General features: G+C 42.9%; 1 protein-coding gene across 2 annotated transcripts; it reads right to left on the reverse strand.

Annotated features, from left to right (window-relative positions):
- Window positions 1–2,122: 2,122 nt before the first annotated feature.
- LOC123443640 (serine/threonine-protein phosphatase 4 regulatory subunit 3B) lies at window positions 2,123–27,846 on the reverse strand. Of its 2 annotated transcripts, XM_045120115.1 has the most exons (26): window positions 27,521–27,846; window positions 21,849–21,986; window positions 21,586–21,666; window positions 19,661–19,760; window positions 19,497–19,581; window positions 19,347–19,396; window positions 19,214–19,279; window positions 18,286–18,365; window positions 17,471–17,530; window positions 12,528–12,627; window positions 12,374–12,451; window positions 12,159–12,226; window positions 12,018–12,086; window positions 11,834–11,911; window positions 11,650–11,745; window positions 11,298–11,368; window positions 9,212–9,289; window positions 9,029–9,122; window positions 5,501–5,599; window positions 4,907–5,115; window positions 4,711–4,825; window positions 4,151–4,282; window positions 3,976–4,083; window positions 3,468–3,574; window positions 3,263–3,370; window positions 2,123–3,084 (listed from the first exon to the last, which is right to left on the reverse strand). In XM_045120115.1, exons 1-26 carry the CDS (start codon window positions 27,599–27,601, stop codon window positions 2,628–2,630), a joined length of 2,808 nt encoding a protein of 935 aa, XP_044976050.1. In that variant the 5' UTR covers window positions 27,602–27,846; the 3' UTR covers window positions 2,123–2,627. The 2 variants fall into 2 exon arrangements, with proteins under 2 accessions (XP_044976050.1, XP_044976051.1); XM_045120116.1 differs by lacking the exon at window positions 21,849–21,986.

Raw genomic sequence — 27,846 nt, forward strand, 5'->3', positions numbered from 1 at the left:
GTTTTTTATCTGAATAATTGTGTGGAACTGTAATTTAGATTGTGACGAGTGTAAGTTGAATCTTATTACTCTTCCATCTATTATGTAATGCAATGTTTATCCTGCTTACGAAACGCTTAGATGCGACTCTTTCCCCTTTTGAGGCCTCGCCCCAAATAAGGAAAGTGACCCATCTTAGACGTTACCTTATGAGAAGTGTGTTTCACCTACACCCTTACTTCCTAATCTCATGAACCCACGTCCCTAAGGAAGAAGGGCATTTATTACAATCCAAACCTAATCAAGATAATCAACCATTTTCCTTGCGCTAATGCTGGAAGTATTGCGTTGCCCTTGTAAGGTCACCAAAGTTCCTTTTTATTTAATTTGTTTTTTGTTTTTAGTTCTCTTCTGTTTTTGTTTCGTCTACTAACTTTTGAGTTAAAGAAAAAGAAATAAAATGCGAAAGACACATCATCGAAGAAGCCTGGGAAATTTGCTACCCAACCGATAATGAGACTCGGCAGTATGGTATAAAACCGACACTCGCAAACGTTGTTCAACAAAATCCATTTGTAGGATCGATTGCTGAAGACACTCGTATGCATCTCCACATTTCTAGTGAGATGTGCGATATGATGTGTATGAAGGACGTCGACCCTAATGTGTTCATGTTAAGACTATTTCGGGTTGTTGCAATCTGTCATGTACCCCGGCACCCGAGGATGAGATGATGAGCTCCCAACTAAATAAGAAGATATCTTAGAACCCATCATCAAAATAGGCATTTGCATGCGTAAGACAAAAGTGATATCTGGTTTAGGCATTAGAGACGAAAATATCCAATGGGTCTCAGGTTTCAATGGACATGATTTGGAAAAAAAAATAGAAAATCCAAAAGAAGTAAAAAAACTCAAACTTTTGAAATCAAACATTATTAGGTATTACACTTGTGTGAAAAGTTCCATGAAGGAATAGCCTGGATCGACTCCAGGGCCAAGAAAACAAAATTACGAGTACAAAAAAGCACGAATAACAAGGAAGCGACGATATGGCTCCCGGGCTCACATGAGCCCGGGCATGAACAGTAAAATCATTTAAAATACTAAAGAAGTTTAAAAAAATCTGATTTTTTTATGATGAAAGATGATTGAATGCGAGATGTTTGTGTCAAATTTGAGAACATTTGGACATCTGAGAAGCTCTCTACGAAATAGACAAAATTAGTGTATGTGAAAAAGTTTTTTGTTTTGCACTGTTTCAACCTGATTTTATCTTTTTTGTTGAGAGTTGTTCAGATGGCCAAATGCTCTGAAACTTGGCACAAACATCACGCACTCATACATCTTTTACCAAAAAAAAAATGTTTGAATTTACTTTTTTTTTACTGTTCACCAGGCATCTGAGCTCGAATTATGGGAATAACAACTTGGGTTCCGAATTGAATTATCGGAATAACAACTTCTATATAATTTCATTTTGTACTCGGAATACCAAATACCAGGAAAGTTATTCATTTGTGAAACACTTGATCATATTTGATTTCAAAAAGTTATGGAAAGTTCCAGAAATGTTCGACACTTCTCGCTAAATTACTTTTTCAATTCGGATGCATTGGCACCCAAGACCGAACGATTTGCGTCGCTGGTGTCTTTACTATTACTAAGCCGCTTTGTGACAAACTTCATATTGATCCTTATGTTAAGGTTGCACTTAGTCGATTCAACTTTTCTGTTAAGGTTGCACTTAGTCGATTCAACTTTTAAGCAAAGTTTCAGGTAGGTACTATAGTTGGATTAAGGAAAACATTGAGATGATATGCCAGAAGATGATAACATGTCAATTATCTTAGCAAGACCATTGAGACGCCTCAACTTAAATTGCCCCTGAACAATTTATATATAGTTCATTCACTTGTCCAGAAAGAAGAAGACAAAAATTATCCAAAAAGTATTGTAGCAAACATTTCACACAATGACCAGGCTAATTTGCTAGATGTTCAGCAAATTTATAAGGTTAACAACAAAGGAATAAACCAGAGAAGTTCAGGACACAAGGTTAAATATGTAAGGTTAACAACATTACACTCGAAAATATAATCATAATCATCTACTATGTACAGATCCCAGACCAAAAACATATCTTTTGGATAAATTATTCTATCATATAAATTAATTACTCATTCAAGTCAAAGTATATCCAGCCAAAACTACAAAAATTACAACTGTATCAAGATATGGATAATATCACTCTCAACTGAAACTATTCTTGCCCAATTGTTTTACAACATCAACATCTCAGCCAATGATCCTAGAAAAAATACGGGAGAAAGTGCAGATTCACCGCTCCTCCATAAGCTCATATATATATACACATATATGAGCAGGAGTAAGACTCAATTAATGCTGAACCGAAAGGCATGCCAATTCTCAGTTTCATATCTTTCCTTCTGGAAGAATAACTTTACAGGCTGTGATTGTAGCTGCAATTTCATTCAAGATTTACAGAGAAGTGTGATCTACATCACCTCGAATCATGCTTCCGGATTTGAGACTAATAGATTCAACCTTCTCCAGAGCCAAAAACATGTTCTTCCTTCCTGTTGGTTGTCCTGGGGCAAGCCAGTGTGGAGAAGACCTGTCAATTTGTCATCTCACTGAATAGGGCTCTGAATCGTTTGTTTTGGTGGTATTTACAGCCTTCTCACTAGACAAACTGCCTATTGCTTTGATACAATCACCGCCAACTTGCCGTGAGGTTTCTGCAGTGTCTGTGGAATGTTGATGCTCATCAGAACGTGTAGCATGCTCCCCCAAAACACCATTGGCCTCGCAACTTGGTGAGCTTGAGGCAAGTGAATCCTTGTGTTTGCTGGCCAGACTAGTCAAAGCAGAAATCTTGGCACAAGTAATCCTTGTTTCAATCTTTTGTCTCTTGCGAACCTCCCCTTCTGCATGTTTGCCATCCCCCGTGTTTACTAATTTCCGCTTCACTGTGGAGATAGTTAAGAGCTCATCATCCTCCACAGGCCTATCAGGCTCCTTGGGTGGCGGATTGAAATCCTCATCATCATCGGCATAGTCCACAAGCCCACCGGATTTAGGCCTGCAAAGATGGGCACAAAAATGAGGAAACAGCATCAACAAAATAAATTACATCGCCCGAGAAAAAAAATCAAATTCTTGACGATGATATTACTCTAGATTTTCTAATTGATGTAACAATAGAACAAGTACACCATGGGAATCAACAGTCATTTAAACTGTGTATGAAGAGAATATACCTTGAGGATATGTCATCAGCTTCACTTCCATTGGCTACACCATCCTTGCTTTCTTCATTGTGTTCACCGTGTGCATGTTTAGTCCGCCTTACTGAATCTTCCTCGTCACTAGGAACAAAAAATTGCACCATCATCTATGGCACATTCTGCAAAGCTATATTGCAAACAAAATAAGCAATCTATGACAAAGCAAAACACAGAATACCTCTCGTTGAAATAATCTTCCTCTTCCTTCTCAAGACCTCTTCCTTCTGCCTTCTTTCTCATGTCAGGCACACTAGCACTTAATTTCATATCGGCACTCTCCAAGTACTTGCATGAACAAAATGAAAAGAGACTTGATGCAAATACAAATACTACTAGTAACATCATGAGAATAAATTATTTACATGCTCAATTCGAATGGTTTGTATAGTTTATAGTAGAGCTTGTTTGTTCAACCTGTTGGATTTGCTCATCCTTAACAACCACACACATGGAAAAAATAACATGGAAATTTTGAATTAAATCTTAGCCAGTTTTCTTCAAACTTTTAGTTCACGATTCTTAGGGGTTTTTACACTTGTCATATTCTTTTTCCACGAGACAGTGGTGAGATATCCACGATTCTTAGGGGTTTGTACACTTGTCATATTCTTTTTCCACGAGACAGTGGTGAGATACCCAGTCCAGCGTCAAAACAAGATGACACGGTGCACAAGAGAATGTTCAACCTGTTGATACTTGAGTTTGAAGGCCTGAATGCTTCCAAAGTGTTCAAACTTCATAAGTTGATCCGAGAAAGACTCGGTAACATAAATAACAAGAGGTTTCAGATTTTCCTGCACAAGAAGAAATCCAATGAGCAAACTGCAATTCATAGTTATTCCAAGAAGTTTTGAAATATACCTTCCGTATGTGTTCCAACAGTTCGAGTACTCCAGATTGTAGCATGTTATATCTATCCCCATTTTCAACAAAGGCATCAATTATTGGTTTCAACAAGTTAAACTTGACAACATGGCGAATAAGATGTTCATCCTACAAAGAAAATACAAAGTGGCATTCAAATGCATATCAAGAAGCTTGCGCCTGACTCACAACACAAATTAGTACAGTTTGACACGCAACCGATTGCCCCATTTTATACATAAATAAAGGTAAAATGCAAACCTGTGACTATAATCTTTGTGGATTGGAAACATGTGAGGGCACATAATATGTAGTAAAAGGTAAAGCACACCCAGTCACTATAATCTTTGCTGGACAAGTCAGATGTATGATGCATCAAGCACAAATTGCTTAGGGAACCAAACAGAAGTATTTCAATTGCTAGATCAAAAGATCCGACTATGCCACAGCTATATCAAAAGTTTGTAAACTGAAGGGAACTTCCAATTTACCAATAGTTGCTGCCGTCAACAACCCAAGTAACACAAAAGGAAATCAAAAAGAACTTTGTTACCCACATTTCTGGATATAATAGTGCGCATAAACCTGACAGCTGCAACAACCAAAAACTTCTCACTTCGTCGAGTCATGGTAAGGATTTTCTCTATCGCATTGTTCATAAGGAAGTTGCACCTACAAGATTATACTCATTTAGCAGGTGTACGAGATGAGAACAGCAGTATGTTGGTGTAAGAAAGTCGGATGGGACATTACTTAATTCTATAGGGATGATGGATTACACAAAAGCATAATAGTTCACAGACATTTAACAGAATTTCTGGCTTGATACGATGCACTTCAGTGTTTCCACCAACGACAGCTGAGTTAGGTCGCGTAATACTCTTCGGAGGACAAGAGGATGCTATTACATCAACCAAATAGTCAAGGTGCCTTTCATAGAAAATCTCAATAATTACGTCTCTCTGCACCAAGGGGAAAGAAGAGTAAGTACCAACTGAGCCTAGTTAAAAATAGGTGAAGATTTCGGATATCTTGGAGCCGACATCAGGGTGAGCAGATGCAGAAGAATGACAGCAAACTACATCTAAGGAAGAACTGAACATAACGGCAAAGATGTAAAGCATCAAGTTCAGATAACAACAAAGTGAAACTTGAGGGACACTTCAGACCAAGTCACTACCTCAGAAGATGCAAAGATGCAACATTGGCAAGTGGTGATGATCGTACAAGAAATATGCTGTCTGTGGATAAACTTTTCTACTTCAGATGAGAATCTTCAAGTGAAACTTGAGGGGTAAAGATAGCATATAACTTCTTAACCCTATTTTGGCTGACAAATTAACTTACATGTGCTCCAGACATGGTGAAAGAATCCATTAATATACGGAGGATTTCCAGAAATTGACAGTGCATTTGCTCACCAAAGTCAGTTACCATTCCTTTAACCTGAAATTTAGTGATTAGCCTTTAAAGGATTTAGTAGAACATATTCTAGAGAAGATAGCAATGTGGTTAAACTGTCGATGAGGAAACAAATGCTAATATGATAAAATCACAAAGATGTGTGGTGAAATTTTCTGGAACAAAAACAAGATCTGTACTTACAAACCTGATCTAAAGCCTATTCCTCAAAATTATCAATTTACACCCTTTACGTACCACCTAAATCTATTAATTCACCCTTGAATTCAAAACCATTTAGCCTGCATCCTGAGACTATTATGGTGTGTTTGGTTTCAGGATCAAGTGGAACGTCATGGAACCGTTCCGTTCCTAAGGAATGGAATGATTCCATCTTGGTGTTTAGCTAGAAGAGAACGATGTAGGATGGAATGGTTCCTAGGGACAGAACGCCAAAGTTACCTCCGTCTCCTTTCCTCACCAAACAAGGATCACCATCCCCTGGACAGCTGAACTTGGTGCTGCCTCAGTGAATCTGAACTTGCTGCAGTAAATCTCAAGTCTGAATTAGCAACCACAGTTAATCTGAAATTGTTGCTGCCTACAACGCCAACACCATCCCAGAACAGGCATCGACCACCAAAGCACGATGACCATGCTAGCTTAATAGGAGGACGTAGGGAGGCTGGAGCTCGCCTCGGGCTTCCTCCCACCCACATCCATCCTGTCCCTCACGATGAAGCTGGGCGGATCCAGCGCCCTTGCACACCACAACGCCGGTCGGCGCGCCCAAGCCGTCTCCGCCGCGTACAAGCCGTGGCTCCCAACGGACCATGCTAGGCGGCCCACGACCGTGGCTCCCAATGGTGTGTGCTCAAGTGCGCCAGACGGCTGGATGCGACGCTCCCGACGTCACATGACCACGGCTCCCAGCGACACATGCTCAAAGCGCGACGGCCGCGGGCCGCAGCTCCCCGGTGGCGGCAGCTTCTTGCTGATGCAGTGGTCTGTGTAACGAAGGAAGGAGGCCGTGGGGGCGTGCGGTTCCGCGTGGTCTACTCGATTTCGAGAGACCGTCGAAACGGCATAAACAGGGAATATGCCATTCTCTGGAATCGGTTGGTTCCGGTTTCTTCGATGATCTAAACACAGGAATGGGTCCTAGGGACGGAACCGACCCGTGCCGTTCCACTCAATGACAGGAACCAAACAAATCCTTAGAAGAAATGCCCCCTTAGCCTGAAATCACTGATTTCAACTTGCATAGCATCAGAGGTAGCAAAATGGTTTGTCTCAGGATGCATAGACTGATGGGAAAAGGATGGAGAAATAACACAGGTCCATCAATGGAGTGAGAAGAGAAGAGGCGGGGATCAGTGGCGAGGACTGGCACAAGTTGAGCTGAGACAGCTAAGTCCAGCTTGAGAAGGAGAGATGGAAAAGAGGAAGGACATACTCATGACTGTGGACAAGTTTTTACTCGCTTAATGACATGTGGGTCAGAGTGGTTTGTATATTTTGGGGGAACTTAGATTCCATGTCAACCAAAAGCCCCAACATGACTTCTGTTTTGGGGTAAGAAGGGAGTGGAGGTAGCTATTCTGATAGCCCGAGGATGAGAGTAAGCAGTATCAAAGCTGCTGGTGAAATTTGGACACGTGGGAGTTGATGGGTGTAAAATTGAATTTTTACTAGATAAACACAGTTTGGTTCATAATTTCTTCCAGGCTTGCAGTACAGGGCAAAGTATGTGCGAAATACTAAGTGCATATAGCATGTCATGGGTGTGGACCAAGTCCCTAGTCCAAGTTATATGCGGTACAATGCAGCGTGTGGTACTGTAGCACAATGCTCCTTGTCTCATGAAATCAGATAGAGATTGGGATCTTATTAGGAAATTAGAGACAGAAAGAAGAGCAACTCTAGTCAATGCCCAAAAAAGTCTTCAAGACCCCCAAAAGGTGTTTTTTTGGGACTTGCCAACCTCAAAACATGGGTATGTCCCAAAAAGATTTTGGGTTGGCACAAAAAAATGCCATCCCATCCAAATATATTGGCCACGACCGCCTCCTCCGAATCCCCTCCCCAAACCCTAGTTCTGCTCGGAAGGACTTTCCTCCTCCAAACAACCACCGCCAAACAACCCGAGCCACCTCCCACGAGAAATCCCAGCCTCGGCGCCTGCCGTAACCACCGTCTCGTGCATGAACCAAAGAGTGGGCATCTTGATACAATGCACATAATCTTGAGATACTTGGAAGGGGGCTCCAGGAAAAGGGTTCTGGTTACAACCAGTTGACATCTGGAGGTAGATGGCTATAGTGATCCTGATTGTGCCAGTTTGTGAAGATCACCATCATGTGTGTTTGTAGAAGAAAATTTGGTGTCATGGAGCACAGCTGCCCCGCAGCCTTCCCTCTTCCCGTCGGCCGTCCAGAGCGACTACACCTCCCCCTAATCTGTTACCATGTAGAACGAGGGGGGGTACGTACCAGCAGTATTCTTGTGTGTGTGTGCTGTCGCTGTCTTCCAGACAGCATCTTGCTCCTCCTCTTCTAGATCAGCACACATATGGATTTGAGCCTTATGGGCCAGAGAGGAGATGGGCCATACCGGTTCAACAGCTCACGTATGTTGTTGACCTTTGAATTTAATGCAAAGAAATTTTATTGGGAACTAAGTTTTGGCGATGGGTTAGAATGCAGCCTCCAAAAACCCAAGAGCTTTTAGGACTAAAGTTTTGGGGATGGCTTTTTGGGCACAAAGTTTGGTAGATGAATTGGAGTTGCCTTGAGATTAGTTTCCTTTCAATTAGGGATTAGTTTCTTCGGCGTCAAGTCTTCCATGTAAAAGGTGCTAAGCTTCATGCACTAGCCAACGCAACCAAAAGTACGAACTGATGGAAAAGACTAGTGCAATCCACATATACTATAACACCCCCTCTCACGTGTGACGGGGAAGACGAGTCAACACGTGCAACCGGAAAAGAGCGACGGCGCGCGAAACTCACGTATGACTCAAGAGGCCTCTACGTGGACACAAAGGGGGGCTACCAGCAATTTTTAATAAATTGCGAAAGTCAGGACTTGAACTCAAGACCTTAGCTCCGATACCATGTTAAGCTTCATGCACTAGCCAACGCAACCAAAAGTACGAACTGATGGAAAAGACTAGTGCAATCCACATATATTGTAACAAAAGGGATACCACATACCCATTTATACTTCACCGATGAACTAGTCAAAAGGTGCAAAATAAAGCCGCATAGCCACTCTAATTATGCCAGGGCTAGCGCCTGCTGGCGGCCAGATGAGGGAAAGTGCCTTATTTGCAGTCACCAGCCTCCAGAACTTCAACAAGTTTAGCACATGACATAGTTGGAAAGAAAACTAGCTACAACATAAGGTCGTAAACACCCTGAGCATATTAATTACTGCATACAGTAGTGCAGACCTCAGAGTAACTGCAACTTACCAAAAGTCCAAGAAGAGCATTTCCTTCTTGCTGGACAATATATGACCTCAATAGATTAGGGTCCTGATTAAGAAAAAGAATAACGATATCCGTCCTGCAATTGTCAAATGAAATGCAAAGAGTTCAAAAGAGAAAAGGCTGCATCAACAATGAGAGGATGACTCAAAAGAGCTTGATAAGTACCCAGCCGAAACAATTTTTCTGTCTTCACTCTGCAACACATCAGATACAATTTCAAATACACCTTCACCTGAAAGATCCCTGAAGAAAATAAATAGTTAGCTAACAAATTTCTAGTAGCAAATCCTACAGTTCAATAAAAGTTTGCAGGTAAGTAACATTTTGAAAGAAAAAAAGCAGCAGCTTCGTCTTCAAAATTGATTACAGAATGGCCCCGCATGCACAGAGAACATTAATAAACATCTCAAAAACACGGATACGCCAGGCAAGTAATGAATCTGTATCCGGTACAGATACTCTTCTGATATATCCTATGTGTATCCGACATTAAAACAACAAAAATAACTCTGTTTATTAGTACTGATACATAACATGATGCATACTCCCAGAATCGATTCTGTTACGGCCCAGCCCAGTTATCTTCCAACCCTAGCTGCGATGCCTCTCAGTCAATCCATTCCGTCCCCGCCCTCCCGGCCTAGCTGGCGGCTCATCCAGCGGTAGCGGCAGCTCACCTGGTAGGGGCAATGGTGGGGGGTCGGCGGCGCGTTCCTGTAGTGCTGCGCTTCTACTTCCTCTTCCTCCGCTGCCACAAGAAGTCCAGAGAAGAGAGACACATCTCCCTCTCGTGGATTGGAAAGTGTTTCCAATTCTCTCTCCCCTCCTTGTACCAGTTAGCAGCGAGGCAATCTTTGCCGCGAGGCATCTTTCCCGTCTGAACCCCTGGTTTCCCCTGCCTAAGGTCTCTATTTTGTCCAAGGCGCGGAGGACAATGCCCAGGCAGACAATTTGTACACCCTAACAACTAAGGCAGACGCCTTTCTCTGGTGTCTAACGCGAGCTCGACGCCTTGCTACCTGGGAGCGCCTGACGCCCAAGTGCCACCTAAGCGACGCCTTAGAGACGCCTTACAAACAATGATTGGAAGCCCAGATCAGATCTATGTTTCGAAAGTCCTAAGATTGGAGGTTGGAGTTGTTTCGGTATGCTTAGGAAAAAGAGCAAACAACAAGATAATCCGCTGATCCTAGCAACTATACATACTTCCTTTTTATTTTAAGACTTAAAGTAGCCAAACATATCCACATACTGGTTTCGAAAATGACGTATTTTTATCGGTATTGGCCCGATGTCAATACCCGTACCCGTGCACTTTAGATGAAAATATGGATAACGTGAATCATAGGCCCCTGTTGTACCTAGTACAAGATATCCTTTAGCAAATCTGAAGCTAAAAGATAGCAAAGTGAAGCACTGGGATGCCAAAGAGCGCATAAACGGCACCACCCACCTCAGGTATACCAGTATCATATGCTCTATTACAAAAGAAGACAGGATAAGAGGGTCAAAACTTCAGACATCAAAGCAGCAGCGGATGTCCTGTTTAGAAGCACATATTACTCGAGCAAAGTCAAGCAGTGGATGCACTATGTTTACAGGTACAGCCTATATGCATAAGTGACACGATAAAAAAAATGATCTTAAGTAGGCGTGTTAAGACAAATACTACAACAAGGACAGAGTGCCCTCCTCATTTGAGTAATAATTAAAAACGACCGAACTAATAAGCAATGTAACATTAGTCTGCCTATTCTCATCCACTCCTCCATTCATCCTCTAACCTCTACTTTCCTCCCAATCCCTACTGATGTGCAAGTCCAGATATCCTACTGTGCGGTACTACTGGTGATTATACAGTACATCAGTGTCATGCAATGAGCAGGTGCAGTGTGCTCATGGAATTGAATACCAAAAGCTTACGAAGAACTTAACCAGGGATTGAGCTACGTATGATATTGGCATAACTATCCTTTGGTTTGAGCTGCGTACCGCAAGCCACACAGTTTAACAGCAATTGTACAGCTAACAGAGCTTACACGAGACCTATTTGAGATTGTGTTTTAGAATCAAGATCATGCACACACACACAAAAAACTATGTTAAGTTTTGCAAGAGATATAAGAAATAGCCATGCATCATGTTTGCATATTTGAATTTTTGGTATGTCTGGAGGCGTTGTGTTATTATGGCTTGTGTGGTCTAGCTAGAGGGCATAGGACGAAAAATAAGAAAGAAAACAAGTATGTACCGAAATAGTCGTAGTTGTTGTACAAGCGGCAAACTCTTACTAAGAGTGCAGAACTCATGCAAGAACAGGACCTGCAAACACCAGAAACACTATTAGCATTGTCAGACACGGAGCATTAAGTACTTCCAAGTCCACATTCCAGAAACTGCAACAGCTATATTCCTCTTAACTCACGGGGAAAATCGTATCAGTCGGCTACATTTTACAGTACCCAAACTAAATTCCTCTGTAGCAATGACACTATGTGAAGGAATTGATAATAACCTCTATGAATAGATAGATCAGATAATGAAAAGGATACTTAATGTGATGACGCCATAAACTCGTCTAACAGAAGATAAGAATGTCTCACCAATTCTCTTTTCGATTCCATAGAAATATTTAGTGATCTCATCCTAGAGAATAACTCTTGGATAAAGCAAGCATCATCCTTCAGTAAGGAAATAACCTACAGACAGATTATTCACTTATATGTGACAAAGAATAAAGAAATTGATGACGACGCGTCAACACTAGGTGAAGGCTGAAATACTAACAGTGGCATTGTTCGTGTGTATCATCGTGTTAAGACTAGCCAGAGTGGCATCGTCTAATATTCGGGGTAATATAACATCCTGCAGATACCAAAATGAGCACGATTTTAAAACATGTGAAACAAAGCAGTATCAATTTTCCACAAAATTCCATCATGTAACAAATCAAGTGAGAACTGTGACTGACCTTTAGATAGCCTATTCTGTATGTTTGATGTATCCTCGAAACCACAGAAATGTTTTTAATAGGTATGGCCTGTAGAATGAACAAGCTTATACTAAATATATATTATTTCAGGATAGCTAAGGAGTATAAAGATCAGCACACCTCTTTGAAAACTACATGATCCTTCAGAAAAATGCGATGCTTTTGCACTTTAGCAACCTCTGGATCATCTGTACAAGTTATAATTCACTAAAATTAGTAGAAAAAATGAAGCAACCTCACAGGCTATCAATCAAAACCAATCATATATTATTTCATGATATGTAGAAGTTATGGGAGAAACAGGAAGAAACAAAGGACTGGAGGAGAAATCATACATTCAAGGGCGCCTATGATGTCAAGAATAAACTCATCAGAGAAAATCTTCTCAAAGATCGATGGGCTGTTCAGCAATACTGCACAATGAAAATGACAATAAATAGCAGTCCAAAATATTCTACTGAGTGCATTCCAATACTGATATGTACTTACTGATTCCCCTGACTAATTTGAATATCATGTGGAGATCATCTAAATTCTCCAAATCCTCACACATTCTAAAAATGTCCAGCAGCTTGGGGAAAAAATCACGCTGAAACAATGAGAATTTGTAACTTGATTAGTGTAAGACTTCATGTTGGGCTGTGAATAATCATATCCAAGAAAGAGAGAATGAATTATCATTTCCACGCATCTCATAGTGCTTCTTCTAAGTTTTATGTTCTGAATTCTGATACATTTCAGGCTAATGTTATTGACTATGGTGAACTACGCCTATGTTGTCTCAACATAGCCGGTCCCAAGCCCGGGTAAAGGAGGAGGGTTGTTTTAGGCTTGGCGAGCCAACATCAAAACTCAGCCACTCTTATGGAGATGAAACCCAAAAGATTTTCGTTCGGGCGTAATCCTCTCAGCGACGCGCCACATCGGAACCCGGGTGTGGTGTTAAATGGGCAAGGGCCAGGCCGTCACCCCCCTGGTGGGGCGCCATATCTTGATCTGGATACGGTGGCAAGTGAGCAAGGATTGGGTTGTCGCATCCTTAGTGGAGCGCTACATCGACGCCCGGGTGTAGTGGAAAATGAGCAAGGGTCTTCGCATTTGACTCGACGAGTGCGAAGGGTAAGGAAGCTAGCCGAGCCTAGGAGGATTCGCTTAGGTAGTTGGAACGTAGGGTCCCTGACAGGTAAGCTCCGGGAGTTAGTTGATACAACGATGAGGAGAGGTGTTGATATCCTTTGCGTCCAAGAGACAAAATGGAGGGGGCAAAAGGCGAAGGAGGTGGAGGAAACCGGCTTCAAGTTGTGGTACACAGGGACGGCTGCAAACAGAAACGGAGTAGGCATCTTAATCAACAAGAGCCTCAAGTATGGAGTGGTAGACGTCAAGAGATGTGGGGACCGGATTAACCTGGTCAAGTTGGTAGTTGGGGACTTGGTTCTCAACATTATCAGCATGTATGCCCCGCAAGTAGGCCACAATGAGAACGCCAAGAGGGAGTTCGGGGAAGATCTCGAGGACGTGGTTAGGAGTGCACCGGTTGACGAGAGGCTCTTCATAGGAGGAGATCTCAATGCCAAGTGGGCACATCTAACACAGGTTTTGAAGGGGTGCATGGGGGCTTTGGCTATGACATCAGGAATCAAGAAGGAGATGTCTTAAGCTTTGCTCTAGCCTACGACATGATCATAGCTAATACCCTCTTTCAGAAGAGAGAATCACATCTAGTGACTTTTAGTAGTGGTCAACACTCTAGCCAGATTGATGTCATCCTCTCAAGAAGAGAAGACAGGCATGCATGCCTAGATTGTAATGTGATACCTAGAGAGAGTGTTCTCCCTCAGCATAAGCTGGTGGTTGTTGACTTCCGCTTCCGGATTCATGTCTAGGTGGACAAGCGTCGCTAGAACGAAGTGGTGGAAGCTCAAGGGGGAGGTAGCTCACGCATTCAAGGAGAGAGTCATTAAGGAGGGCCCTTGGGAGGAAGGAGGTGATGCGGACAATATGTGGATGAAGATGGCGACTTGCATTCGTAAAGTGGCCTCAAAGGAGTTTGGAGTGTCCAAAGGAAGTAGAAGCGAAGCTAAAGATACCTAGTGGTGGAATGATGACGTCCAGAAGGCTATCAAGGAGAAGAAAGATTGTTCCAGACGCCTATACCTGGATAGGAGTGCGGACAACATGGAGAAGTACAGGATGGCAAAGAAGGTTGCAAAGCGAGTTGTGAGTGAAGCAAGGGGTCGGGCATTTGAGAGCCTCTACCAACGGTTAGACACGACGGAAGGGAAAGGGACATCTATAGGATGGCCAAGATCCGAGAGAAGTAAGGCAAGGGATGTTGACCAAGTCAAATGCATCAAGGACGGAGCAAACCAGGTCCTCGTGAAGGATGAGATTAAGCATAGATGGCGGGAGTACTTCGACAAGTTATTCAATGGGGATACTCTACCATTGAACTGGATGACTCCTCTGATGATACTAGCAAGCGTTTTGTGTGGCGAATCCAGGAGTCGGAGGTCAAGGAGGCTTTAAAGTGGATGAAAGGGGGGCAAGGCGATGGGCCCTAATTGTACCCCCATTGAGGTGTGGAGAGGCCTTGGGGACATAGCGATAGTATGGCTAACCAAGCTTTTCAACCTCATTTTTCGGGCAAACAAGATGCCAGAAGAATGGAGACGGAGTATATTAGTACCAATCTTCAAGAACAAGGAGGATGTTCAGAGTTTGTACTAATTACCGTGGAATTAAGTTGATGAGCGATACAATGAAGCGATGGGAGAGTCATTGAGCACCGCTTAAGAAGAATGAAAAGCGTGACCAAAAATTAGTTTGGTTTCATGCCTAGGAGATCGACCATGGAAGGCATTTTCTTGGTATGACAACTTATGGAGAGATACAGGGAGCAAGAGGACTTGCATATGGTGTTTATTGACTTGGAGAAGGCATATGATAAGATACCACGGAATGTCATGCGATGGGCCTTGGAGAAACACAAAGTCCCAGCAAAGTACATTACCCTCATAAAGGACTTGTACGATAATGTTGTGATAAGTGTTCGAACAAGTGACCACGACAATGATGACTTCCCGATTAAAATAGGACCACGCCAGGGGTCAGCCTTAAGCCCTTATCTTTTTGCCTTGGTGATGGATGAGGTCACAAGGGATATACAAGAAGATATCCCATGGTGTGTGCTCTTTGCCGATGATGTGGTGCTAGTTGACGGTAGTCGAAAGGGGGTCAATAGGAAGTTAGCTATGGAGACAAACCTTGGAATCAAAAGGTTTTAGACTTAGTAGAACCAAAACCGAGTACATGAGGTGCGGTTTCAGTACTGCTAGGCATGAGGAGGAGGAGGTTAGCCTTGATGGGCCGGTGTGCCTCAGAAGGACACCTTTCGGTATTTGGGCTCAATGCTGCAGAAGAACGGGGATATCGATGAAGATGTGAATCATCGAATGAAAGTAGGATGGATGAAGTGGCGCCAAGCTTCTGGCGTTCACTGTGACGAGTGTCACAAAAGCTAAAAGGCAAGTTCTATAGGACGGCAGTTTGACCCGCAATGTTGTATGGCGCTGAGTGTTGGCCGACTAAAAGGCGACATGTGCAACAGTTAGGTGTGGCGGAGATGCGCATGTTGAGATGGATGTGTAGCCACACAAGGAAGGACCTTGTCCGGAATGATGATATACGAGATAAGAGTTGGGTAGCACCGATTGAAGAGAAGCTTGTCCAACATCATCTGAGATGGTTTGGGCATATTCAGCGCTGGCCTCCAGAAGCCCCAGTGCATAGCGGAGGCTAAAGCGTGCTGGTAATATCAAAAGAGGCTGGAATAGACCGAACTTGACATGGGAGGAGTCCGTAAAGAGAGATTTGAAGGACTGGAGTATCACCAAAGAACTAGCCATGGACAGGGGTGCGTGGAAGCTTGCTACCCATGTGCCATAACCATGAGTTGGTCGCGAGATCTGATGGGTTTCACCTCTAGCCTACCCCAACTTGTTTGGGACTAAAGGCTTTGTTGTTGTTGTTGCTGTTGTTGTTATTGACTATGTCGACAAATAGCAACCGATGTCAGCAAGAAGGATGCCTTAGTGCAGAGAGGATGCCTTAGACTTGCCAAGCAGGGTAACAAAGATTTCTGGCAGGAAAAAGGCCTGGGCTGGAACACAAGGGAGGGAAAACCGGGCTCACATGTGAAACAGTTACAGAAGGGGAAAGAAAGAGAGAACCAAAACCAGAGTGTGCAAATCTCCAGGCTTTCAGCTCTCTCCTCTCTCCTCTGGCAACAGCTTCCTCCTCAGATCTGCACCAGCTTCTGAGCTCTCTTCTCTCCCTTCCCCTCCATTTGCTCTTTCGTCCATGCTCAGATCTGCACCAGCTTCTCATGCCTTTCCTACTCTTTTATGTGTTATGCTATGCACAGCTCCTCTGCTGCTGCTGCCCCTCTTATAGCAGTTGGCTAGTTGCTTACTGCTTAGTGGATGGATTAGAATAATGGCTACTAATGCATATGTGCTCACTGGTGGATTAGAATCAAGGTATGTATGTCTCACTAAATGGTACTCTATTCTACTGCCCATTAGGTTCAGAGTCTGTCTAAGGCGTCGCCGCACTTTACGCTTTAGCGCTCAACCAGTGAACCCCCCCCCCCCCCCAGCGCCTCGCTTCACTTCACTGGGGCAATTTTAATGACGTACCACAGAAGCAATAGGTGCTTTATTAATATAGGTAAAGATAAAGAGGTAAAGATGGAATAAAGCAGATCCAAAACACCAGTTTCCTACATCAAAATACTGCTTAGACCATAAATCAGAAAGTCCCTTGGGATATTGCTACTGTGCAAGAATAATCGGCAGAACAGATAACAACAACAACAACAAAGCCTTTAGTCCCAAACAAGTTGGGATAGGCTAGAGGTGAAACCCATAAGATCTCGCGACCAACTCACGGTTCTGGCACATGGATAGCAAGCTTCCACGCACCGCTGTCCATCGGCAGAACAGATCATCACACAAATTATTCTGAAAGAACTTCAAGTGAAATCATTTCATCTTAAATCTCAAACTCGGCCACTTCCATTGGTAGCCAACCTAACAACAAACTACAATTGCGCCAAAAGTGCCCTTTAAACAGGTAAAGCAGTGTAGTTAGTTACGTAATAAAAATGCCGCACACAGCACAAATGGGTCATGTAACACAAGAAGAGGTGATTTATTAATCAACAAGAAGGCGGCAGACTAATCCCTTTATAGGATTTTCTCACAGAAGGTGGGCTTCCCAACCCCACAATTCTTCCCAGGGAGCAAAAATGAGTTTCACGTTAACGATTAAATGAAATATTTGTTATACCAAGAAAATTGGTACACACTAATGAGATAAAAAAATTATGGTACATGGGACCATGCCACACCCAAATACTAGATACTTACATCTTGTGTTATCAACTCAGCCACCCGCATTTGATCTGTAATGCCACCCTCCAATATAGTCTGCAGAATTTCATCAGCGGTATTGTAACAGTAAATAGACCTTTTTGCAGCAGAAAGTACAAGTCATACAAGAGCATAACCGAAAACCATTAGACAGATTAATATAATAAAGAGGGTGGTGTTTTTAGACTTTGTGTCATCAAAAATGTCTTCAATAGGCAGGCGAACTGTCCTGCTCTTAGTTATGGCAAATATCAACAATACTAATGGCAAACATCAACAATTAGATCTGAAGATAAGGAAATAAAGCTTTGGCCCCCGCATTAGTGGATGACTCAATAGCCAGAACAACAAGCAAAGACTTCAAGATAGAATACTAGACATGTATATTCATCAAATATGAAACATCACCTCCTTTTCAGGGAGAGCTAATGCTTATGCTTAATGAGTATTTTGGTTTGACAATTCTTCACGCCCGTAAAGAAGGCAGCTACGTCTGAGCTAAACTTGGATATGGAAGTCTTCTTTCGTTTAGGGTGAAGTAAGACCAAGCTCATCAGCTTATTATCCTAGGTCGTAAGAAATTAGTTGATAGTGATAGGATCCCTTTTTTGACGTCCCCAAAACATGATCAGGCAAAAAACTATCCCCCACAATACAAGATAAGCACTCAAGTTACTACTGTCACAATGAACTGTTGGAAAGAGAACATGAAGTATTAAAACCCAAAAGAAGGGAATAAATGTTGCTTTGCACATGATAGATAGAACTGGGAACAATAATTTTATATGAGAAGAGCAGAAAATAAAGTTGACCTTCAAAATCAAAGGAAGATTGGACAAATCAACAGGTGGAAGTTCCCTCAGTTCACCGTTAACAGAACGGAAGGACTCTTCTGCAAGGAAATCCAGGGTTAGAAACACACTGCTATCTGGGGAACACCAGGTGCACAGCTACACAGCAAGGCCTGCCACAGCATGTTTGTCAGCAACGGTGAGCTTTCAGTGTATAATAGAGTAGCTAACAGAAATCGAGAAGAAACCAAGGAAACAAAAGGTCCTCGACAAATGAGGCCCGATAAGACAGTAGGATGGCACTAACTCTCAAGCTTTAGTGGATTCAGTGGCCACTTCAGGAATTGACAGTGGAAAGCTACGACTGTAAATATTGGGAATTTTCTCCAAGAAAACTGGGATGAGGGCTTTCCTGTAATCCAACTCAGTCCCTTCTGATAGGGAATTTGAACTAAAACCCTTACAATCTGACGGGAGCAATTCAGGTAAGTGTGCATCCAGACGAGCTCTTAAAAGGAGGTTCTTTTTCATTTATGCCCTTGATGTCTCTTGAACACCCTTGCATGCTACACTCACATGCACCCCGGTCTATTTAAGGACATAGTGTGCCCTGTGTGTTTTCCACCTTTGACTGCATTGACAATACCGTAAATGCTATGGTTACAGGTATAAGTACAAGGCGGCTAATATGACTGATACATGAACTACATTTTAGGGCTTCCAATCATATGTGAGCAAGTCCTCCCAATATTTAATAAGAGCAATGGAAGCATGCTTCTAACTGTCAAACTAACATGGAGAAACCGAGTCTGGCAACTGGTTACTGGTTCTACTGAGATGGCGCCTGATTTAGATTACGATGATGATGAAGTACTCTATACTAACATAATACCAAGCAGTGTAACACATATTTAAGCAGTGTAACACATATTTAGCAAAATGGATCTACCGTGTGAATGCAATACTCTAGAGGCTTCTAGATGTTCTGAAGCTGGACGAGGACCAACTTCAATACCTGCAGGACATTAAAGTAAGACAGTGGAGGAATAATATGAACAACAGCAAAGCTTTAAGCAACTCACCACCAAGGTTACTAAACTGAAGGTTTCTCTGAATATCACAGATGTTATCCCTGCAGAGAATCACCAGGAATACAAAATAAGACATCAGTAAGCAATAATATTAATTAAAGAAAAGCAATAGTTACACTAAGGTTCCTTTTCTTGAACTACCATATGTAGGAGCACCCTGCAGCCTCCTGAAAACTCAATGCTAATTCTGTTGCTGCTTCTGGATCCCTCCATGATATGATTGTTTCTAATAAAGAGAAGGCATAGCACGTCACGTAACGATATAAATGGTTCGTTCAAAACAGATAAGGAGTGCAATTGCTCACCTTCTTGCTTTCTGTAGATATCTTCAGATGTAATATTGTGGACAAGCAATGTTTCGTTGTCTTCTTCATCCAACACAGTCAAACCGGGTTCTTTTGAACCCTGGAATCGACCCACAATTGACCCAGTTAACATTAAAAAAAATGGAAGCTTACAAACTGGATACTTATGACTAAGTTTCCTGATGGCATATTAACAGAACACCATGGTGCCAAACAGCAGGACAATGCATCTACACTATATTAACCACGGCTTACTGTTTGATAAATCACCACCACTAGATGTGTTAACAGCATACTCCCGTTTTGAGTTTATAAGGCCCAGACACAATTTAAGAAAAACTTTGGCCATTAATTTGACTAACAAAATATGAGTTATATGCACTGCTTGAAACTTCTTTTGAATGTGAATCCAATAATATACTTTTTGTAGCATATAAGTAATATTTTGTTGATCAATTAATGGTCAAAGTTTTTTCAATAAATACAAGCCATATAAAACTGAACAGAGGGTGTACTAGGTAACTATAAGCTAAAAAGCATGGACACGGCAGAAGTTGCCGAATCCCCGTGTCAGATACTGCGACACGGCCGGATACGGTCGGACACATGTATCCCGCCGTATTCTCCGAAATACGAATTAAAAAAAAGGCTGGACACGGGTGGGACACGTATGGGACTCGGGAGGCCCAATTATGCCTCGGCCTGATAGGAATCCCTATCGAGTATCGAAGGCAGGTCGCACTCACGGGCGCCACAGAAGGCAACACCACAAAATAGGGTTTCCCACCTTCTGCACTCGCCGCTGCCGCCTCCGTCGCCGTATGGAGTCGCCGCTGTCGACGTATGGAGTCACCGCCGCCTGGACTCGACTACCGGCCCACCGTCGTCCCCCAAGTGCAGTAGCCTCTCCTCCCAACGACGACCATGCTGGAGCAGGTATCTCTACCTCCTTGATCAATTTGAATCGATTTTTTGTTGAGCTGCTGCTGCGCATCCCCCGTTCGTCTACCCTTGCTGCTGCTTCTACTCGCTAGTTGCTTCCCCGTGCTGTTCATGTGCTGCTGCTGCTTGCTTGTTGCTTCCCCGTGCTGTTCATGTGCTGCTGCCCTGCTGCTGCTTGCTTGTTGCTTCCCCATGTGAACTGGTGATTGAATTATTGGTGGTTCATGTTAGGGAACGTTGCATCTGGGAGCGGAGCCACTGCTGATAGGCAATCATCCGTGGGTGAGAGTGAAGGATGACAACCTGTATGTGGTGCTGTGGATCCGATACTAGACTATTATTCGATGTGTTTTGCAAGTTGCAGTGACATGGATCTGGCTGAATGATCAATCAAGCACTTGAAATAGGAGACAACAAATGGGGCAGTATTTCTTTTCTCATTTTTTTGTCCTCAACTCTATATTACATGACATATTTTTATTTATGTTTATATATACTCGCCGTGTCCCCGATGGGCTGTTTTTGGAAATTGCCGTATCCCGTGTCCCCGTATGCGTGTCACCGTGTCCGTGTCGCTGTATCCGTGCTTTTTAGACTATAAGTATATAACACAGATCCAATTTGTTGTGCTAGACAAAACAGCTCACCGGTAGTTGTGTGAGTTCGTTCATATAGTTTAAAAGATGTTGGAAACCATATAAAACTAAGGAAGGAATGCTAGCAGCTCTCGATTAATCCTTTGGGGAAGCAAAGGAGTGAAGCCACAATAAGCTGCTCAGTCTTTCCTACTTTGGGTAGGCTTTGCAAATTTTGGACAGAAAATCAAAAGTACACCAAACAGACTAAATTTACCCAACAACGAGTAGAGAAAATAGATAGTGAACAAAGCATAAAATTTAACTGTACAGAACCATATACTATAAGATAAAGTTTTCATGCATACTTGATCCATACGTTGTCGAAAGCAACATACTGACTCATACCTCAATGTAGTCAATAGCAACGTGCCCTGTGCCCTGATCATCCCATTTGCCTCCATCCCTCAAACGGTACACTTTCACACGCTGGAACAATTACAATTACGAGACATTGATACCATATTTATATAATGTGAAAATAATGAAGATTGAAACGGAAAAGATACTGCCCATAAAAGTACTGTTTGAGGGATGGAGGCTTTTTGCCATATCCACAAATTAAAGCACATTTGCTTAAAAAATCCACAAGTTAAAACACATTTGCTTATCATATTAGGTAGTATCTGGCTGGATACCTTAGGCTTTTTGCCGTATCCATGAGTTAAAGCACATTTGCTTAAAGTATCCAGTGCTGGGACTAAAGTGTGCCCCAAGTGTAACCAATTCGATCCTTCAGCGGCTTCAGACTGAAGTTGCAGTGGATGAAGAGCAATCAGAACTTTAATTGTTTACTTCCTACTTATTTGCATTCTTATTGGAGTTGGAGAAGACTTAATCAACTAAATACAGATATATATTTCTCTGAAATATCATTAATAGATGTGTTCTTAATAATTAATATATATATATAGCCCTTGGGTGTGATGATGGGCAAATCATGTCCATCGATGTTTTGCTAATGTGTGAAGTATATGAACAACTTGGTTGTTAGTGAGCCATAAATTTTAGACGCTGAATCCAGTTCATATGTTTCCATAAGAACTACCTATAGAGACATCAGACATGTAGAGCATGCTTGGTTTGCTGCAGAGACAATTTGGTAGCCAACCAGTTACTGAACTTGCAAGCCAAATTTTAGCATCAATCTGAGTACGCTTGTATTCTTTTTCCTCTCCCTGTTACTATTAAAGCCAGGAATCACCAAAGACTGTAAGTACAATGCAATCTCACTAGCCAATTAGAACTGTTTGTAGATTTGCAGAACACCAATTTGCTTTGCTTTTGCTAGGCATCACTGTGATAGATTGATGCAATGAATGCAATGTTGGATCAATTAATACTTGCAACCTATCACAGTATATATGATTTGACTGACTCGGCTGATCAGGAATTATTGAAGTGCAAATGAATAACAGCACACAGTTATCACCATCATCACCCCTTGACTAGCAGAGCAAGTACTACAAGATGTTCTGTATAATGCTCTCAACATGCCAAACGGTGTTCTCTTCTACTAGAAGAGACTGCCACATTACGTAAACCAATGATGCTCCTTGAGAACCAGTTGCTAAAATTATCTAAAGGAACGCATAGAAGTACTTGCACCAACATAGGGCTAGTTCTACTGGCACGGCATAACCTTGGTAAGTTTTCTTTGGCTAAGATTTGTACTAATTTGATTTGATCCCCATTGAGGTGTGGAGAGGCCTTGGGGACATAGCAATAGTATGACTAACTAATGTTGTACTAATTTGATTTGTGTCACCATTGAGGTGTGGAGAGGCCTTGGAGATATAGCAATAGTATTGACTAACTAAGCTTTTCAACCTCATTTTTCAACCTCATTTTTCTGTCAAACAAGACGCCAGAAGAAAGGGGTGTTCAAAGTTGTACTAATTACCGCGGAATTAAGCTGATGAGCCAAACAATGAACCTATGGGAAAGAGCCATTAAGCACTGCTTAAGAAGAATGACAAGCGCGAGCAAAAATCAGTTTGGTTTCATGCCTAGGAGGTCAACCATGGAAGCCATTTTCTTTATGATAATTTATGGAGAGATACAGGGAGTAAAAGAATATGCATATGGTGTTCATCGACTTGAAGAAGGCCTGCCATAAGGTAACGCGAAATGTCATGTGGTGGGCCTTGGAGAAACACAAAGTCCCAATAAAGTACATTACCCTCATCAAGGACATGTACTATAATGTTGTCACAAGTGTTTGAACAAGTGATGGCGACACTGATGACTTTTCGGTTAAAATAGGACTCCGCCGAGGGTCAACTTTGACCCCTTATCTTTTTGCTTTGGTGACGGATGAGGTAATATAGAAGGAGCTATCCCATGGTGGATGATGTGGTGCTAGTTAAGGATAGTCCGACGGGGGTTAATAGGAAGTTAGAGCTCCGCAGACAGACTTTGGAATCGAAAGGTTTTACGCTTAGTAGAACTAAAACTGACTACATGAGGTGCAGTTTCAATACTAGCACGAGAAGGAGGTGTAGCCTTGATGAGCATGTTGTACCTCAAAAGGACACATCTCGATATTTGAATTTAACCTGTAAAAGGATGGTGATATCATTGAAGATTTGAGCCATCGATCAAAACCAGATGGATGAAGGGGAGCCAAGCTTCTGGCATCCTCTATGACAAGAAAGTGCCACAAAAGCTAAAAGGAAGGTTCTTTAAAACGGCAATTTGACGTGCAATGTTGCATGGCTTTGAATGATAGCCTACTAAAAGGCGACATGTCCAACAGTTAGATGTAGCAGAGATGCGCATGTTGAGATGGATATGTGGCCACACAAGAAAGGATCGGGTCCGGAATGATGATATACTAGATGATATCGTGGTGATGCAACAAGGAATATGTTGCAATATATTTCAATAGGATTTAGTTGTATGAAACATTTGGATTAATAACATATGCAGGAAAAATAAATATACACATTACATATTACGCATTATTGTATAGTTAAAAATATTTATTGAATATAGGTAGTTTAATATGATGGGGTTTTTTCATGCATGTTGGTGAGCATTTGATGAGGTAACATGTGTGCATGGATTATGTGTGCATGTTGAAATAAATAAATATAATTAGTGGGGATCAACTAATAATGAAAAATAATTCTCATGCATGTTGTGGTGGGCCTTTGATGATGTGGCATGTGTCCATGTTAAGCTAATACAGGTAGTGGAAATGAACTATTTTGGTAAATAAGATGTGAAAAGAGTTGTGGTAGCACCGATTGAAGAAAAGCTTGTCCAACATCGTCTGAGATGGTTTGGACATATACACAAGCCTCCTGAAGCACCAGTGCATAGCGGACAGTTAAAGTGTGCTAACAATGTCAAGAGAGGTTGGGGTAGACCAGAGTTGACATGGGAGGAGTTCGTAAAGAGAGATCTGACGGACTGGAATATCACCAAAGAACTCGCCGTAGACAAGGGTGCATTGTCAGAACCATGACTTGGTTTCAAGATCTTATGGATTTCAACTCTAGCCCACCCCAACTTGTTTGGGCTGAAAGACTTTGTTGTTGTTGTAATTAACATGCTTCAACTAGCAAATCATACCTGGTGGAGGTATGTTTCGAAGCAATTAGATATGTACAGAAGTTAGGATCAATTGCCCAATCATGATCGGGAATAATATGATGACCTCTTTTAGGCAGATCTTTGGGATGATATACCATGCAACTAAAACAACCTAATTTTTCCTTACAAGCTACCAAGAACGATATTTTGTTTAGTGACTACTTCTCCCTGAAGAATAGCAAGCCATATATTCTTTTCATCGTCCGAAGACGACCTTCGTCAGAACAAGGATATAGGTTGTTGTCGGTGCAGATTACTCAACTGAATTTAGTGCTTAAAGCCTTAGGACACAAGTATTAAGTGTGGTCTTCTCCAAATAAAATCTCTACTATTGAAGGGGTTTCCCTACATCATTTGGGATTCAGGTTTCATCCCTCCACCCAAAATCACACCCTGCATTAACTCTGTCAAATCAACTCAAATCTTATCAAAACCTCAACTAAATCAAAACTTTCCTTGTCTTCCCCTACCCATACCTAAATCAAATCAAATTTTACCAGAACTTCAACTTCATCAAAACTTTCCTTGCGTTCTCCTAACCATACTCAAGTCAAATCAAATCCTACAAAAATCTAGAATATGGTGGGTGTAAGGTATATGTCGGACACAATTGGGGTTGAACCACTAGAATATGTATGTCCCCCTGGAAACACATGAGTAATTTAGCTAGTAAATAACTGAATCTGAATCATGTGCTCCTCATCTAATACCTTCGAAAAATTGTGGCATATGCTTTACTTGTCAATTTAGTAAGGATTGTTGGAGCACGATTGGCATGATATGGAACTAGAGAACAGCTTCGGAAAAAATAAGTACTCAAACTTGACACTAGCAAAAGCTCAAGCGATGCTAAGTTCTTCAACAAATTGGTTAGCAGCTTACCCCGTGATGCCGACATATTTATCTTTGTAGGGCAAACACATATTGAAGTGAAAAAGGGGCTGTACCCAGTGCTCCCACACATATTTATCTTTTTATCCCACACAAGGTGGGTTCTGGGGAAGGCAAATTCTAGACAGGCTTACCCTTGCATAATAATCCTGAAGGAGGCTGGTTCAAACCAAGGACCTCGAGGCCACAAGTGGAGGGACTCTGATACATCACCAGGTCCACCCTTCATATTGAAGAAGTGAGCAAAACAAATTTATGTGGAAGAAGCCTGCTAGTAGATGTTGTACAGTTTGATCTAAATATCCCTTAAAGTTGAGCTCCCTACTATAACCAGTGCCACCAACAAGGCGCCAATAACTAATTCAAAGGCAACGACTCATCCAGTGCTTAGTTGAGAGTTCTTCATCAAACAAACAATGATGATCCTCAAAACTGACTTACAAATATTCATACCATTCTAAGGGTGTGTTTGGTTGGAGGGATATCCTCCCAGGGACAGGGATAACCACTTTTTTCTGTGGTTGCCATGCGTTTGGATCTGGGGCGAGGAGGGACAGAGTCAACCAGATGCTGGGAATATTCTCAAAAAAAAGGGATGTGGCCAACCACCAAAAACGGGCGGGCGGTGGCAACCACTCTGGGGCAGCCGGCGCGGCAGGGCGGGAGGCGACCGGCGCGGCCGGCGCGGGAGGTGGCCGGCGCGGGCGCGGCCGACGCGGGAGGCGGCCGGCGCGGGCGCGGCCGACGCGGGAGGCGGCCGGCGCGGGAGGTGGCCGGCGCGGGAGGGCGGCGGGCGCGGCCGTCGCGGGAGGCAGCCAGCGCGGGCGCGGCCGTCGCGGGAGGTGGCCGTCGCGGGCACGGCCGACGCGGGATGCGGCCGGCGCGGTTTTCCCAGCCACCTGGTTATCCATCCTCCCAACCACCCTAGCCAAACAAAAAAAGGATAACCCTACCCTTACAACCAAACAAAAAAAAGGGCTATCCCCAGCCACCTGGTTGGGGATACCCACAACCACCCTAGCCTATCCCTCCAACCAAACACACCCTAAATGTTTGCCATGTAATATATTAAATATAAGCCTCCCAGAACCCAGTGCAGACACACTTCTGCAGAACCTTCATCTTACATGCAATTTGAATCTTAAGGCCAGTACGGCTATGGTGATGGCTAGGGCAGTGATTATGTGTGGCCTTGTTTTGGTCCAGGATACAAACAGAAAAGAGTGACTGTTTGTTGCATTGTTTTCAGTCTCAAATACCAACAGTAGATAATAAATAAACCTCTTTGTTTAAATATGCAAATTCTTTCTGCTGGAGACCCAGATTAGGCCAATTACATGAGGCTGAGACTTCTCTCTTAGCAGCACCAATTTCACTTGAAGAACGTCAGGTAGAGTAGCTCTACAGTTAAGCATATGTAGTTAGTTTAGCACACATGGCAGACTTTGAGCTGAGCAAAACACGATGCCTCCATTTCCTCATCGTCATCATCACCAGAGTAATTTTCCTTCCGCGTTAGGGATAAAGTAACCCAGCCCCGGATAGAACACAAAACTGTCCGATGCTAAAGCATTAAACTTGGATCTAGGGCATGTGCTGCTTCAATGAACTTCCTACCTCCCCTATCCATCCGCGTGACGTATTCAAGCAACAGCGAGTTAATCGCAACACGCAACCACGCCCACCCAGGCAAGGCTAACAACCAGCCGCTAAGTGGATCTACACATCTAGTTCACCAACGATAGAAGCTTCGAGAACCCTGTATAGCAACCGAGAAGTGCGGAGACCCCACCTGCATGTTGCTGCTGTGCGCTACCGCCGAAGCCGAAGCCGAAGCCGAAGCCGAAGCCTCCGCCTCCCGCTGCTCCCCCATCGCGCCGCGGTTCCCACCGCCGCCTTCCGGAGCCGCCCTAGAGATAGCGGAGCCGCCCTGACGCCTAGGGGGCGAAGGAGCCTCTGTTCCGCTGGGTCGCTTCGTCAGTTGGTCGAGGACGCAGGCTGCGAAACCCTAACCACCATGGACGAGCTGCCCCGAGGCCTTTCTTCGCCTTCGCTTCTTGCGGCCTTGAGGCGTCGCCTTTCCCCTTTGCCCCCTCTCGTTTTCGCGAATATTTTGTG

The sequence above is a fragment of the Hordeum vulgare genome, chromosome 3H, assembly GCF_904849725.1.
Source record: "Hordeum vulgare subsp. vulgare chromosome 3H, MorexV3_pseudomolecules_assembly, whole genome shotgun sequence".
Classification (NCBI taxonomy): Eukaryota; Viridiplantae; Streptophyta; class Magnoliopsida; order Poales; family Poaceae; genus Hordeum; species Hordeum vulgare.

Coding starts and splice junctions, on each gene's coding strand:
- LOC123443640 (XM_045120115.1), bottom strand. CDS start 27,601: ATGGGGGAGCAGCGGGAGGCGGAGGCTTCGGCTTCGGCTTCGGCTTCG. Junction 19,397..19,496: donor GCAGGGTGCTCCTACATATG/GTAGTTCAAGAA, acceptor GATTCTCTGCAG/GGATAACATCTGTGATATTC. Junction 3,085..3,262: donor GCTGATGACATATCCTCAAG/GTATATTCTCTT, acceptor CCATCTTTGCAG/GCCTAAATCCGGTGGGCTTG.